A 14,879-nucleotide genomic window follows, 5' to 3' on the forward strand; every position below is an offset into this window, starting at 1 on the left:
TCAAGTGAGTTAACTTCTGGAGCTTGTACAAATTTTGCTTCATCCACATCTGTCCTCTATGGTTTAAACCATTTCGTAATTTTTGTTTGGCTGACGACTTGATTGTTTGTTTCTCACCTAATCGGTTTAAACAACTTGGTAATTTGCGTTTGGCCAATGGCACAGTTTGTAACTTGTCTGAAGCACTGCTTAATCTCCATCTGTTTCTCACTTATTCTCTTTTTCTTCTCTCTTCTTCGAAATGTGAGTACATATTTTTTCAGCTAGTAATTTCTTTCATGGCATATTTAAATGAAGTCCATGGACTGTATGGAACCTTCGCTCCAATCTGTTTGTATCGACAGTATCGACATTCTTAAAGTTAGCGCATATTTCAGTGATACACTCGTTTGCAACATTAATTTCGCGGTTCACACACAACCAGGGTGGTAAATTGTGACGATGTGGGATGTTCACAATGAGTACATTTGTTTGGGTTAAATTATTTAAACATTTCTTCATTTCTGTAATAACCTTGTATGTCTCATTTCTATAGATGTCATTTGATCCTCCTATTAACACAGCAAAATTGTCTTTATTCAAACTAGCTACCCCAGTTGAAGTTGTTAGGTCCATTATTTCCCTCAATGGGGCCCCTGTCTTTAAGAAACCAGACGCATTGAAACTACATGTTCTCATCAACATTGCAGAAATTTCACTGCCGTCACTATCACGTAACACATAGATTGTTTTGGGCTTCTGGTGGATTTAAGGTTCTTCTTCTCACCTGACTAATGTTGTATTTTGCTGCACGTATACTAAATGTTCTTCAGTTTGCAGTTTTGCCGGAGATATGTTTTTTAACACAGTTCCCTTTGTTGCATTGAAGTCTGTGGCAGCATTGGTGTGTGCACTTACTTTCGGAGTATTTTGACTGTTTCACCTACTTACAACAAGCAACAGTTTGCCTACTTTGTTTTTCCAACTTTTCAACTCTTTCCAACGTATTCACTGAATCCACGGCAGAAAGCACTTCAAAAGAGTTTTTTTGCACTAAATTTTCACTGTCTTTCAGATCTTTTACCTGCTGAGTACAACTTCTTCAGTCATTATCTTCTATTTTCCCCGAGACCGAGTTCTCTTCCTTCATTAGCGTCTCACGTACGTTTTTCAGATTGTAGTTTACTTATTTCCACCATTTGAGTGGCGATTGTAAACTGTAGACTGGATATTCATTCATTCAGCTTCAGTATTTCACTCTTACAACTTGCACATGTTTTCCTTCCAATGTAATTAAAATGTGAATATAGTAGGTCTTTATATATGTCTGAATTTGCATGCTTCATCAAACGGTATGTAGAGACACCATCAGTTAAGTGCATTGTAAGTAGTAGGTAGAGCTAGTATGTTTGATGTTTAATAAACACAGCTATTCAACAGTTTTAAGTTTTATTTTGTAAGATATTGACATTTCCTCTATCACTCCCACTTCTGCAAAATTAATACTGTACTTGTCACTCCCCCCCCCCCCCCTTCCCGAGCGCGCATACACACACACACACACACACACACACACACACACACGGCCCTCCTGCAGCTCAGATTGTGAGTACAGTCTTGTTGTTATCTTAAGGTTTCCTTACAACTTCTCCATAATTATCAACCCATTTTCGATGAGTGTGGACGCCGATTTGACATTGAATTCTAGAAATATTTGATATTTGCAATCTGTCATCTATTTTTACAATGAATTTTTTGCATAATTAAACAACACCTTCTACTTCTTTTCTAGCTGTATATTTATTATTTATGTTCTCTACAACAAATCTTTTCATTTTCATAATTGCTCTGTACATCAATTAATCATTTGTTTGCTCTTGAAGCAAGTTGTATCTGTTTTATGTAATCATACAGTACGTTTATTTACTGTGCATAAGGAGAACTTATTTTTCTTTTTTAATTTTATTTTCTCAAACTGCTTATCTATATGTACTGACTAAGATGTTAAGGAAACTGGTTGTCATAGTTCATAAGACTGAGACTCCACTTATTAACTTATATATCTGTCATATGTGACACAAAAAAACTACTTAAACTTTTCTTTTACCTGTAGAGTTTGCCACAAGATACAGACGCTGAAATATATGGTATGCATCCTAATGTTGACGTAATTCAGAAAATAAATAATACAAGTTTGTTTATTGATGCCTTGTACCTCGTTCATGGGCCAGCTGTACCAACTAAAATATCAGACATTGAAGATGTTCTTATCGACACATGTACTATTTTGCTAGAACAGGTACGTAATTTAATCTTAAATATAATTCAAATTAATCAGTTGTGTGCTAATTATTTTATAAAATACTAGAAATACGAGGTGTGTCTGAAAAGTAAGTGCTGTTTTGTTCTACCATAACTGCAGTGCAAGTTTCACAGCTCTGCACATCTGCTCTCATCCCTCTGGTTCTTGCTAGTGACTGTCGATAATATCTAAGACACTCTCCGAGCCCACTTACCATGAAGTGTGTTCTGTAATATGATTTTTGAAAGCAAAGAATATTAAGTCATCTGAAATTCTTCATCAACTTGTAGAGATTTGTAATGAAAATGTAATGATTGATGGAGGGGTGAGAAAATGGGCGAGCCAATTCAGTACGGGTGAAGCAATATTGCATGGAGTAGGTAGCCTTCTGTTGTCAATGATAGTTTGATTGAGAAGTGAATGAGGAAATTCATGAAAACAGATGTTTCACAATAAGAAAGCTTTTTCATGAGTTTTTACAAATTTCAACAACTGCTTTGCCAGAGATTGTCACAAACTGCATTCCCATTGGGTTGCACAAATGCTTATGAATGTCCTCAAAATGAAGCGAATTGGCAGTGCTTTGATATTTCTTACCTGATACAGTGATGAGGGAGATGAATTGTTAAATGGAATTGTGAGTGGGGATGAACTTGAGTTTTTCATGTCATTCCAGAATGAAAACAACAGTCACTTGAGTGGAGATGCTCACATAGCTCCAAAACACAAAAATTCAAAATAACATATCAGCACAAAATCCCAGGTGCACTGTATTCTGGGACAAACTGGGCATTCTGCTTGTTGAGTTCCTTCCCAGATGTGGAAATGTCAGTGCTGTACAATACTGTGAAACACTGAGCAACCATCAACATGCAATTTAGAACAAAAGGTGTGAAATGCTGAATCAAGGCAATGTGTTGCTTCAAGACACTGCACATCCCCATTCTGTCAGTTTCACTCAAAAGCTTATTCAACAATTTGGTTGGGAGCAGTTTGATAACCCACCGTACAGCCGCAAACTCATACATTCTGACTACCAGTTGTTCTTGAACATGAAAAGTGATTTTACAGGAGGGCACTTTGACTGTGACAATGATGCAAAAAATGGTGTTCAACAGAGACTGTCTTCCCTGGCAGTATCTTTGTATGAAGAGGACATAGAAAAGTTGGTTGCCCAGTATGATAAATGTCAGAACAGTGGTGGAAACTATGTAGAAAAATACTCTGAGAAATGCTCTTCCTCGTAAAAACAAATTTTGCTTTGAAAAAAATGTTTTTAACAGTTATTTTCCAAAATGGTATTTACTTTATGGACATGCCTCATGTCCCTATATATTATAAAAATGGGTGTAGGTATATGTGCATGCATCTCTGTATGTTCCACATCTCCTCGTGAACCAATGGACCGATTTCAACCACACTTGGTACATGTACACCTTACTGTCAGGCATCAATTGTTGTGGTGGTAAGAACCACCTGATATCATACTTCAGGAGAAATGATGTCACAAACAATGAGATGCATGATATTTAAATTTATTACTTCTGTATTAGTAATTCTATTCACAATAAATTTTGTAGATAGTATCCACATATGCTGCTACATGCACCTACAAATTTACATTGTGATACTACACATAGTTCAGGAGAGATGATGTCATAAACACTGAGACACATGAAAAACTGCAACGCCATGCCTGATGTTTAAATATATTGCTTCTCTGCTACTAACTCTATTCACAATATATTTTGCAGGCACTTTCCACATAGTTTGATAAATGTACCTATACAAATATATTATTGTGCAAAGCAGAGCTCAAGAGATACATTGTCAGAAACGCAGAAATGTATGAAAAAATGTGGCAACCAGCATGCAGTTTTGATAAATTTATTCTTTACTACTATGACACCCCCATGAACCATGGACCTCGCCATTGGTGGGGAGGCTTGTGAGCCTCAGTGATACAGATGGCCGTACTGTAGGTGCAACCACAACAGAGGGGTATCTGTTGAGAGACCAGACAAACGTGTGGTTCCTGAAGAGGGGCAGCAGCCTTTTCAGTAGTTGCAGGGGCAACAGTCTGGATGATTGACTGATCTGGCCTTGTAACACTTACCAAAACAGCCTTGCTGTGCTGGTACTGTGAATGGCTGAAAGCAAGGGGAAACTACAGACGTAATTTTTCCCGAGGGCATGCAGCTTTACTGTATGGTTAAATGATGATAGCGTCCTCTTCGGTAAAACATTCCAGAGGTAAAATAGTCCCCCATTCGGATCTCCGGGTGGGGGCTACTCAAGAGGACATCGTTATCAGGAGAAAGAAAACTGGCGTTCTACGGATTGGAGTGTGGAATGTCAGATCTCTTAATTGGGCAGGTAGGTTAGAAAATTTAAAAAGGGAAATGGATAGGTTAAAGTTAGATATAGTAGGCATTAGTGACGTTCAGTGGCAGGAGGAACAAGACTTCTGGTCAGGTGAATACAGGGTTATAAATACAAAATTAAATAGGGGTAATGCAGGAGTATGTTTAATAATAAATTAAAAAAATAGGAGTGCGGGTAAGCCACTGCAAACAGCATAGTGAACACATTATTGTGGCCAAGGTAGACACGAAGCCCATGCCTACTACAGTAGTACAAGTTTATATGCCAACTAGCTCTGCAGATGATGAAGAAATTGATGAAATGTATGATGAGATAAAAGAAATTATTCAGGTAGTGAAGGGAATCGAAAATTTAATAGTCATGGATGACTGGAATTCGAGAGTAGGAAAAGGGAGAGAAGGAAACATAGTAGGTGAATATGGATTGGGGCTAAGAAATGAAAGAGGAAGCTGCCTGGTAGAGTTTTGCACAGAGCATAACTTAATCATAACTAACACTTGGTTCAAAAATCATGAAAGAAGGTTGTATACATGGAAGAATCCTGAAGATACTAGAAGGTATCAGATAGATTATATAATGGTAAGACAGTGATTTAGGAACCAGGTTTTAAATTGTAAGACATTTCCAGGGGCAGATGTGGACTCTGATCACAATCTATTGGTTATGAATTGTAGATTAAAACTGAAGAAACTGCAAAAAGGTGGGAATTTAAGGAGATGGGATCTGGATAAACAAAAGAACCACAGGTTGTACAGAGTTTCAGGGAGAGTATAAGGGAACAATTGACAGGAATAGGGGAAAGAAATACAGTAGAAGAAGAATGGGTAGCTCTGAGGGATGAAGTAGTGAAGGCAGCAGAGGATCAAGTAGGTAAAAAGACAAGGGCTAGTAGAAATCCTTGGGTAACAGAAGAAATATTGACTGTCTGCTTGTGTCTGTATGTGTGGATGGATATGTGCGTGTGTGCTAGTGTATACCTGTCCCTTTTTCCCCCTAAGGTAAGTCTTTCCGCTCCCGGGATTGGAATGACTCCTTACCCTCTCCCTTAAAACCCACTTCCTTTCGTCTTCCCCTCTCCTTCCCTCTTTCCTGATGAGGCAACAGTTTGTTGCGAAAGCTTGAATTTTGTGTGTATGTTTGTGTTTGTTTGTGTATCTATCGACCTGCCAGCGCTTTTGTTCGGTAAGTCACCTCATCTTTGTTTTTATATATAATTTTTCCCACGTGGAATGTTTCCTTCCATTATATAAAAAAAATGGGGCCCCCCGGGGTCCCAAGGTCGCGATGGCAGCGTCACTGTCCCGCCGAGATAATTTGTCCTTTTAGGACAATTATCTGAGCAAGCACCCACGCCAGCAAAAGGTTGCCCGATACGTGTTGATAACAGGATTTGTTTTAACCGGCTGTACCCGAATTTTAGTATATAAGGAGGATGATTAGGAGCACAGCACATCATGTCCTCTGAACCGATAATGTCGACATCTACGAGCAGCAGCAGCAACACCACATTTGTAAGTACATTTCTGAATAATGGAGACGCTATATAATTTGGCCAAAGTAGCAGTATGTGGTCAACTGAAAAATGCATTAGATGCTTTAAAATTAGAATTGCCATCTACTGTTGAAGATGATATACTGTTAACATATAGAGTATCTAAAATGAATTATATCCTTACCAATTATAGATTGCCAGAATGTTATATTTTTGGTAGTAGTATAAATGTTCCAATGATACCTGATATTGTAGCCGACACTATTCAAGCAGCTGGTAAAATTAAAAATGGTGTACCAATTCCATGGTCTACATTATGCTTAATGACACTTGCCAAATTTGGTAAATGCAATGTCTGGCAATCAAGATTTAAAATTAAAGTGTGTTTTTATGAAATAGAATACAAACACTTAATATTTCATATTTGTGAAAATTGTTTAACGTCAATGATGTGTAGATGGAGAACATCGAAACTGTCTGATATTATTGCAAACATGGAAATTCATTTAGTTACTAACAGACCACATTTTGTAAATGGGGTAGTTTGCCCACCGCATATAACTACATATGGCCATTGGTGTATGTTTTGCGTTAATACGCCATTATTCAGAAGTGTACGTTGTGGTGGAGCATTAGATGCTGTAAGTGATTCAGAGGAGGAAGATGTTGATTTCGCTGATATGCTGCTTGCAGACCTCTGATGGAGACCCTGGCCGACATCTTCCAAACGATCTTCACCCTTGCCACAATTTGGTGATGACCTTTCATCTTAATGGACAGTTGGTTGGTAGTTATACCAATATAAGAAGTTGTACCTCTGCTGGAATAGGATAACCCTATGGCAGGACCGGAACAGGAAGTGTTGGATGGCTGAATTGGGCAGGTCTTCCATGCAGATATGATTCCTGTGGCAAGGGGTTAGGACTGGGAGTGGCATAAGAATGGACCAGGATGTTGTGGAGATTGGGCTGGTGATAGAATAGCACTTTAGGTAGGGTGGGAAGGATCTTGGATAGAATGTCCCTCATTTCAAAGAACAATGATCAGTGATCAGAGCCAGTGTTTCATTTGTTCCAGTCTGGGGTGGTACTGGATGACGAAGAGATCACTCCTTTATGGCTGGATTTTGGGATTGGTTGGAGGTGTGTGGGGAAATGGCATGGAAGGTTTGTTTGTGGACTAGAGCTGGGGGTTAGCGCCTGTCTGTGAAAGTCTTGGTTAGACCCTCAGCGTACTAGGCAGGGGAGTTCTTTTTACTGTGGATATACTATCCATGGGTGGCCAGGCTGTATGTGAGGTGTTTTTTTGTTGTTGAAGGGATGGCATCTGTGAAAACGCAGGTGTTGTTGGTGGTTGGTGCATTTAATGTGGATAGAAGTGTGGATAGAGCCGTAAGAGAGAAGGATATCAACATCCAGTAGTTGCCATTCTGGGATGAGGAGGACCAGGTGAAGTAGATGTGAGAAAGGGTGTTGTGGTTATGAAGGAATGAAGATAGGGTGTTCTGACTATCCTCTAGACCTAGACCACAATCATATCTTCTGTGCCATTTCCCCTCACACCTTAATCCTGCCTCCACCTTCATGAACCAGCTACAAATGAGTATCCCCTTTATCACCCAGTACCACTCCAGACTGGAACAACTGGACCACATTCTTGTCGAGGCATTAATTATCTATCAGCAACTCCTAAAATGAGGAATATCCCACCCAAGATCGTTCCCACACCTCCTAAAGCGGTGTTCTGTAATGTACCCAACCTCCACTACATCTTAGTCCATCCCTAAGCCACTCCCAATCCTAACGCCTTGTTACAGGGGTCATATCTCTGTGGAAGACCCATGTGCAAGATCTGCCCAGTCCACCCACCCAGCACTTCCTATTCCAGCCCTGTCACTGGCTTATCCAACCCTATCAGAGGCTGGGCCACCTGTGAAAGCAGCCATGTCATGTACCAACTCTGCTGAAATCATTAAACAGCTTTTTATATTGGTATGACTACCAACCAGCTATCCACCAGGATAAGCAGTCACAGTCAAACTGTGGCCAAAAGCAAATTAGACTGCTCTGTAGTACAACATGTAGCTATTCTTGATTTGAAGGCTGTTTCCCTATCTGAGCCATCTAGTTCCTTTCTCCCACCACCGGCTTTTCTGAACTGCACATATAGGAGTTATCTGTACAACACATTCTCTATCCCCAAAATTATCCTGGCCTCAACCTACAGTAACCTACTGTCCTCACACTCTCCACACAGCAGTTCCCACCTCTTCTGTCCTATCATCTCTCCCTAATCTCATCCCATCATCTCTGTGTGCCGCCCTCTGACAATGCATCGCTCCCACCCCATGTCCCTGATGCAGAGCCTCACATCACTGCACCTGTTGGCAGTCTAGTCCCTGCATGATCCTCCAAACAGCACTCTTCCCTCCCCACACATGTACCCTGCTATCCTTTCCTCTCCCCCATACCCTCCAGACTGCAGTTTCTATGCAACATCTGCATTCTGCACTGAACTGCCAGAGACAGCAATCATGTGTGCGTGAGGTGTGCTTGGTTGCATGAATGAATGTGTGTGTGTGTTTCCTTTTGTGAAGAAGGCTTTGGCTGGAAGCTAACCTGTAAGACTATTTTTGTTGTGCCTGTCTGCAACTCCACATGTCATGTTTATGCTGAGTAGCTATCTATCTTTTCCTTATGCTGTTATATTTCAACTTGGAGATTCCCTTTCCTAGATTTTAAGACATTTTATAAATCTTAACAACATAAAAATATTGTGTCTGCTGATTTAACCTTCTTAGCATGAATTACGAGCTCCTGGTATTTGTTCTGTATTAGCATTGACTGCCTCCTCTCAGGGGCACCAACATATAGTTGTGTGTATTCATGTTCAAATTGGAAGTTAGATGTACAAATTCTAATGAGGGGGGACAATATTGTTGTCAACATTTAAAAGAGAAAGGGAGGACAGAGATGTGTCATATTCCTGATCATTAGTTTTTGTGCCAATTTCCTGTGTTAAAATTCAAACCTCTCTGAGTCATGGCATGTCACACTATTGATAGTAATCTATAAGTCAGGTAGTGTGTTTGGTTTTGTGGCCTCACGACACTATATGAGGTGACAGGCTATGTCCCAGCAATAGTTTTTAATCACAACTTCTCTCATCATTATCATCATCATCATCATCATGGCACAGTTATGCATTAGAAGAAGTAGTCAGCTACATTTTCCATAAGTCAAACTCACGATAAATGTTACTGTGTTGAATATATCAACATAACAAACATATAACAGTTATATACAACTAAAGGAGTAAAAATTAAAAATAATATTTACATGGCCACATTCTGGGCTAAGGTGTATGTACTTATTTATTAATTAAATGATTAATTATTGCTACTCAAGAAGTATTCTGTGGCATAGAAGGAGTTGCCAAGAAGAAGGATCTGCAAACTACAGTTGAAAAGACTTCTGCTGTATATCAGGTATTTTACCTCCATCAGTAGATTATCAAATGGTTTTGCAACTGCATATTTACACAATTTCTGTGCCAAACTTGCATTCATTACAGAATAATGCAGATCTTGTTTCCTTCTAGTGTTGTACTTGTGAATATCTCTGTTGGTCTCAAACTTAGATGAATTGTAGATAAATTACGTAAGTGGATATTCATAACTGCTTAAGAGGTGCCTGCAAAATATACATGTGTGAGCTCCACAGATAATTGTAATTCCTTTCTTCAGCTCAACAAATACTTTTCACCTAAGTGAGGATTTATCCAGAATTTTTCCCGCAAGACATCAGTGAATGAAAATAAGAAAATATTTTAACTTACTGACTTCTATGTACCAAAGTTGGCAATTATTCTTATGGCACAAGTGGCCAGACATAAATGTTTTACGTCTACCATATGGTTTTTCAAGCTTAAGTTTCCATCAGTGCCTATCCCCAAGAACGTCTATCCTGTTTATTATTTCTTGTTGGTATACTGAATTAATAGGAGGTAGGAGATTTTTGACAGTACAAAACTGGATGAAATTTTTCCAAAATTTAAAGCTAGTCCATTTGTGCAGAACCATTCAGTAACTTCCACAAAAACATAATTTACTATTTTCTCTGTTGATGCTTCTTTGCCTAGCTTCACAACAATGTTTGTCTTCCTGAAAACAGGATTAATACTGCCTTCTGATTCAAATAAAATGGCAGATCATTAACATAAACGAGAACAGTAGTGGACCAGTGATCAAATCCTGTGGGACACCCATTGTAATTTACCCAAATGCAGATGATATTGCACCCTCTTTTTATTACACAAATAGCCTAAAGTAACTTTGCGCATTCTATTTCTTAAATAAGAACTAAGCCAGGAATTTGATGAACTACTTATTCCATTAATACTTAACTTCTGTAATTCAATATTATGACTGACACAATCAAATGCCTTTGATAAGTCACAGTTTTGTGTTGTCTCATTGTGACTGTACGCTTGTACCACGGGAAGCAAGGAGGGGATGTTGTTTGGTAGCTGGTATCCTCTTTCTATAACACAACTGCATGCATATATTAACAGAGTTCATTATTGACTTAACACGAAGCTACTTAACTTAACATAGGCCAGGTGTTGTGGTACAAGCTCTTCCTACTAGTCCTCATTAGCCTCACAGCTGCTGAAGTACAACTTCTGCTATCCACACTACTCTGGTCACTATTTGCTGCCTGAGACTGAGACTCTGATTGCGACTGCGACTTCTGCATCCTGTCGGTGACTCACTGGGTGACTGACTGGGTCCTCCGGTCCATGATGTCAATCTAAATACTGGCAGTTGAGAGGGCTTTGGCAGCACATTGTTTGCAAGTCTGTCGTTGACCTCTCTCCTGATAGGTTCACCTGCTCCTGTGCATACTATTGGTCTTCTCGCAGTCTGGTGACAGCTTATGCCAGCACACACACAATATCTCAGCAGGTGATATGTTATCATTTATAGAGTTTATTCAGTGCTCAGTAAATGTATAAGTAACTGACTCAGTAGAACAGCCAGTTTGAAATCCAAACCTAGACTAGATAAGTATGTCATTACTATACAGTTATGAGACAGCCGTGGAGTACTTTATCTATGCAAAAAATTTAGAAAATTGTGTAGAAATGTCTAAGAACACTACACATTATGGGGTCACAACTGTTTAGTGTCTTATTGGAAATGTTACCCACTTCATTAGGATTTTCACATTTTCAATTCATGATGATATTTCTTATTTCAAATGAGGCTGTGAGATTAATTTCTATTTCACTAAATGGCCTCTGTATTGCTTCTTCTGTTCTCTTTTGCCTTTTCTCGTGAACTATTTGCACCAATTTTGCCCTCTATTTTTAAAAATTAATTATTAAAAATGTGAACTATGCATGAAACATCTTTCACAATGTCTCTATTCTCTTTAATAGAAATAATGTCATCTCCTGTGTCTTCTTTGCCTGTCTCTGTTTTAATGATATTCAATACTGATTTGTTTTGTTATCTGATCTGTCAGTTTCATATCTAATATACATACCCCAACTTTCCTTAATGTGTTACAGTTCTATCTACAATAAGAAAGTATTTCTGGGTCGTTCCTTGTTCTAGCTATTTTGTACAAGTCCTTTTTTGGTGTGAAGAGACTGATACCTATAGTGATCAAGGATTTTTAAATGAGTTGCCATTGTTACATTTAATTATCTTTTAGGAAAACTACTTTCAAAAATAGATAAATAATTACCTTGAATTTAGAGTTAGCATTATGTTAATTGTAACTGTAACTCCAGTCAGTACCTTTTTAAGTTTTGTTAAAATATTCAGTAGTTTCTCATTACTCAGCCTCACTGTTTTCTTAGAGTGCTTCCAAACTATACGTGGAACTAAGTTATGTAATGTGACTAACTGCCCCTTGTGATCTGACCATCTGTTTTCCATTATACAGGCATGTGTCTCTATTGCCTGCTGGTTGAATGAATGCAATATGTATAAGAGCACTAATATCTTGAGCAGCTCTGGTAGGAACATTTATAGCTGACACCAAATAATTATTCATTAAAGCACCTCTAAGTGGCTTTTCCTGTCACATTCCTTCAATAAATATACATTAAAATCACTAAAATTAAATAGATCTCTTCTGCTGTCTGCCAGACAGCACAATAATTCCTCAGTTAACAGCAACAAATATTACATCACCTATATTGTCTCATGAGCACATGCTTCTATATCCTGAACTTCACAGATTTTACTTATTTCTACATTTTTGTATTTATGTTCATTTTTCATAAATATGACAGTTCCTCACTTACCTGAATTCAGATATGGTGCTTTTTTATCAGTAGTATCAACAGTGTCTAGGAGACTTTCAACAGTGAGTATATATCTGTTTACTCCACAACAGTTAGTTCTGTGCTTTGTGTGTGTTCACTGTATATAGAGAGATGTATATTTTATTTACTCTGTCATTAAAAAAATTCTTTACATGGTAGTTGTTAATGGTTATTAAATAAAAAGAAGATTCTTATTCAGAAAGTAGACAACTAAAATGGAAGAGTGTGCAAACTGTGTGTACAATCGAGTTGGACAAACTGAGGTTAAAAGGCTATAGTGATTTGTCAACATTCTTCTGTATTTTTATAAACGAAATGAGTGTAGAAATTAAAATTAGCAGGTTCAAAGGTGACAGAAAAGGAGAAGATAAACTAATTTTTCCCGAGGGCATGCAGCTCGACTGTTTGGTTAAATAATGGCACCCTCTTAGGTAAAATATTTCAGAGGTGAAACAGTCCCCCATTCAGATCTCCAGATGGAGACTACTTAGGAGGATGCCACCATCAGGAAAAAAAATGGCACTCTGCACGTCAGAACATGGGATGTCGGATCCCTTAATCAGGCATGTAGGTTAGGAAATTTAAAAAGGGAAATAGATACATTGAAGTAGATATAGTGAGAATTAGTGAATTTTGGTGACAGGACTCCTTGTCAGTTGAATAAAAGGTTATAAGTACAAAATCAAGTAGGGATAATGCCAGAGTTGACCTAATTATGAATAAGAAAACAGGAATGCGGATCAGCTAGTATGAACAGTATTGTGAAAGTAATGTCATAGCCAAAATAGATGTGAAGCCATCACTCCCACAGCAGTACAAGTTTATATACCAATTAGCTCTACAGATGATGAATAGATTGAAAAAAAATGTATTGTGATGGTTATTCAGATAGTTAAGGGAGAGGAAAGTTTACTTGTGCTGGGGGAATGGAAATCAGTAGTAGGAAAAAGAAGCAAAAGAAAAGTAGTAGGTGAATATGGCATGAGGAAAATGACTGAAAGAGGATGCTGCCTGGTAGAAATTTGAACAGAGCATAATTCAATGATTGCTTACAATTGGATTAAGAATCTTGAAAGAAGGTTGTTTATGTGGAAGAGACATGGAGGTACTGAAAGTTTCAGACTGAGATTTTGGAACTAGATTTTAAACATCAGTTTGGGTTCTGAAGAAATGTTGGAACATGTGAACCAACACTGACTCCATGACTTATCTCAGAAGATAGGTTAAGCAAAGGCAAACCTACATTTGTAGCATTTGTAGACTTTTGACAAAGGAATTCTAAAGGTAGCAGAGGTAAAATACAGAGAGCAGAAGGCTATTTAGTACTTTTGTAGAAACTAGACTGCAGTTGTAAGAGTCAAGGGGCATGAAAGAGAAGCAGTGGTTGATAAGGGAGAGGGACAGGGTTGTAGCTTATCCCCAATGTTATTCAACCTGCACACTGAGCAAGCAGTAAAAGATACTAATTAAAAATTTGGAGAAAGAATTTAAGTTCTAGGAAAAGAAATAAAAACTTTGAGGTTTGCCAACAACATTGTAATTTTGTCAGACAGCATAGCACTTGGAAGAGCAGCTGAACAGAATCGATAGTGTCTTGAAAAGGGGACATAAGAAGTGCATCAACAAAAGCAAATTAATTTTAATTAATTCAGGTGATGTTGAGAAAATCAGATTAGGAAATAATACACTTAAAGTACTAGATACGTTTTGCTGTTTGGGCAGTAAAATAACTAATGATATAAAACATAGACTGGCAATGGCAGGAAAAGTGTTTCTGAAGATGAGAAATTTATTAATGTCGAATATAGATTTGAGCGTTAAGAAGTGTTTTCTGATGGTATTTGTATGGAGTGTGGCCTTGTACAATAGTGAAATGGACAATAAGCAATTCATACATGATGAGAATGAAAGCTTTTGAGATGTGTTACTACAGAGGAGTGCTGAAATTAGATGGGTAAGCACATAAATAATCAGAATGTACTGAACAGAATTGAGGAGAAAAGAAATTTGTAACACAACTTGACTAAAAGAGGGGATCAGTTGATAGTACACTTTCTGAGACATCAAGATATCATCAGTTTAGCACTGGAAGGAAAAATGGGAGATAAAAGTTGTGAGGGAGACCAAGAGATGAAAACAGATAGGAGGTTCAAAGGGATGCAGCTTGCAGTAGTTATTTAGCCATGAAGGCTTGCAAAGGACAGAGTAATATGGTTTTTGTACATGTACCAGAACAATTGAGAAACTCAAAGTAGAACTGTAAAGCAGAGTTTGCTACTGTGAAGTTGTATATAGAATATTGATTATTGATAAAGTTATCATTGCCATACATGTTGATATTGTGGAAGAGGATGATAGGTGTATTGATCTAAAGGCCTCTGA

General features: G+C 38.1%; 1 protein-coding gene across 1 annotated transcript in view; it reads left to right on the forward strand.

Moving 5' to 3' along the window:
• Nucleotides 1-14,879, forward strand: part of LOC126482097 (dynein axonemal heavy chain 7-like) — a 482,833-nt gene that overhangs the window by 403,928 nt on the left and 64,026 nt on the right. The window contains exon 22 of the mRNA XM_050106073.1: nucleotides 2,093-2,278. Within this exon, the coding sequence (XP_049962030.1) occupies nucleotides 2,093-2,278 (186 nt within the window). The remainder of the gene's footprint in view (nucleotides 1-2,092; nucleotides 2,279-14,879) is intronic.

This window comes from Schistocerca serialis, chromosome 5 (genome assembly GCF_023864345.2).
Source record: "Schistocerca serialis cubense isolate TAMUIC-IGC-003099 chromosome 5, iqSchSeri2.2, whole genome shotgun sequence".
Lineage (NCBI taxonomy): Eukaryota > Metazoa > Arthropoda > Insecta > Orthoptera > Acrididae > Schistocerca > Schistocerca serialis.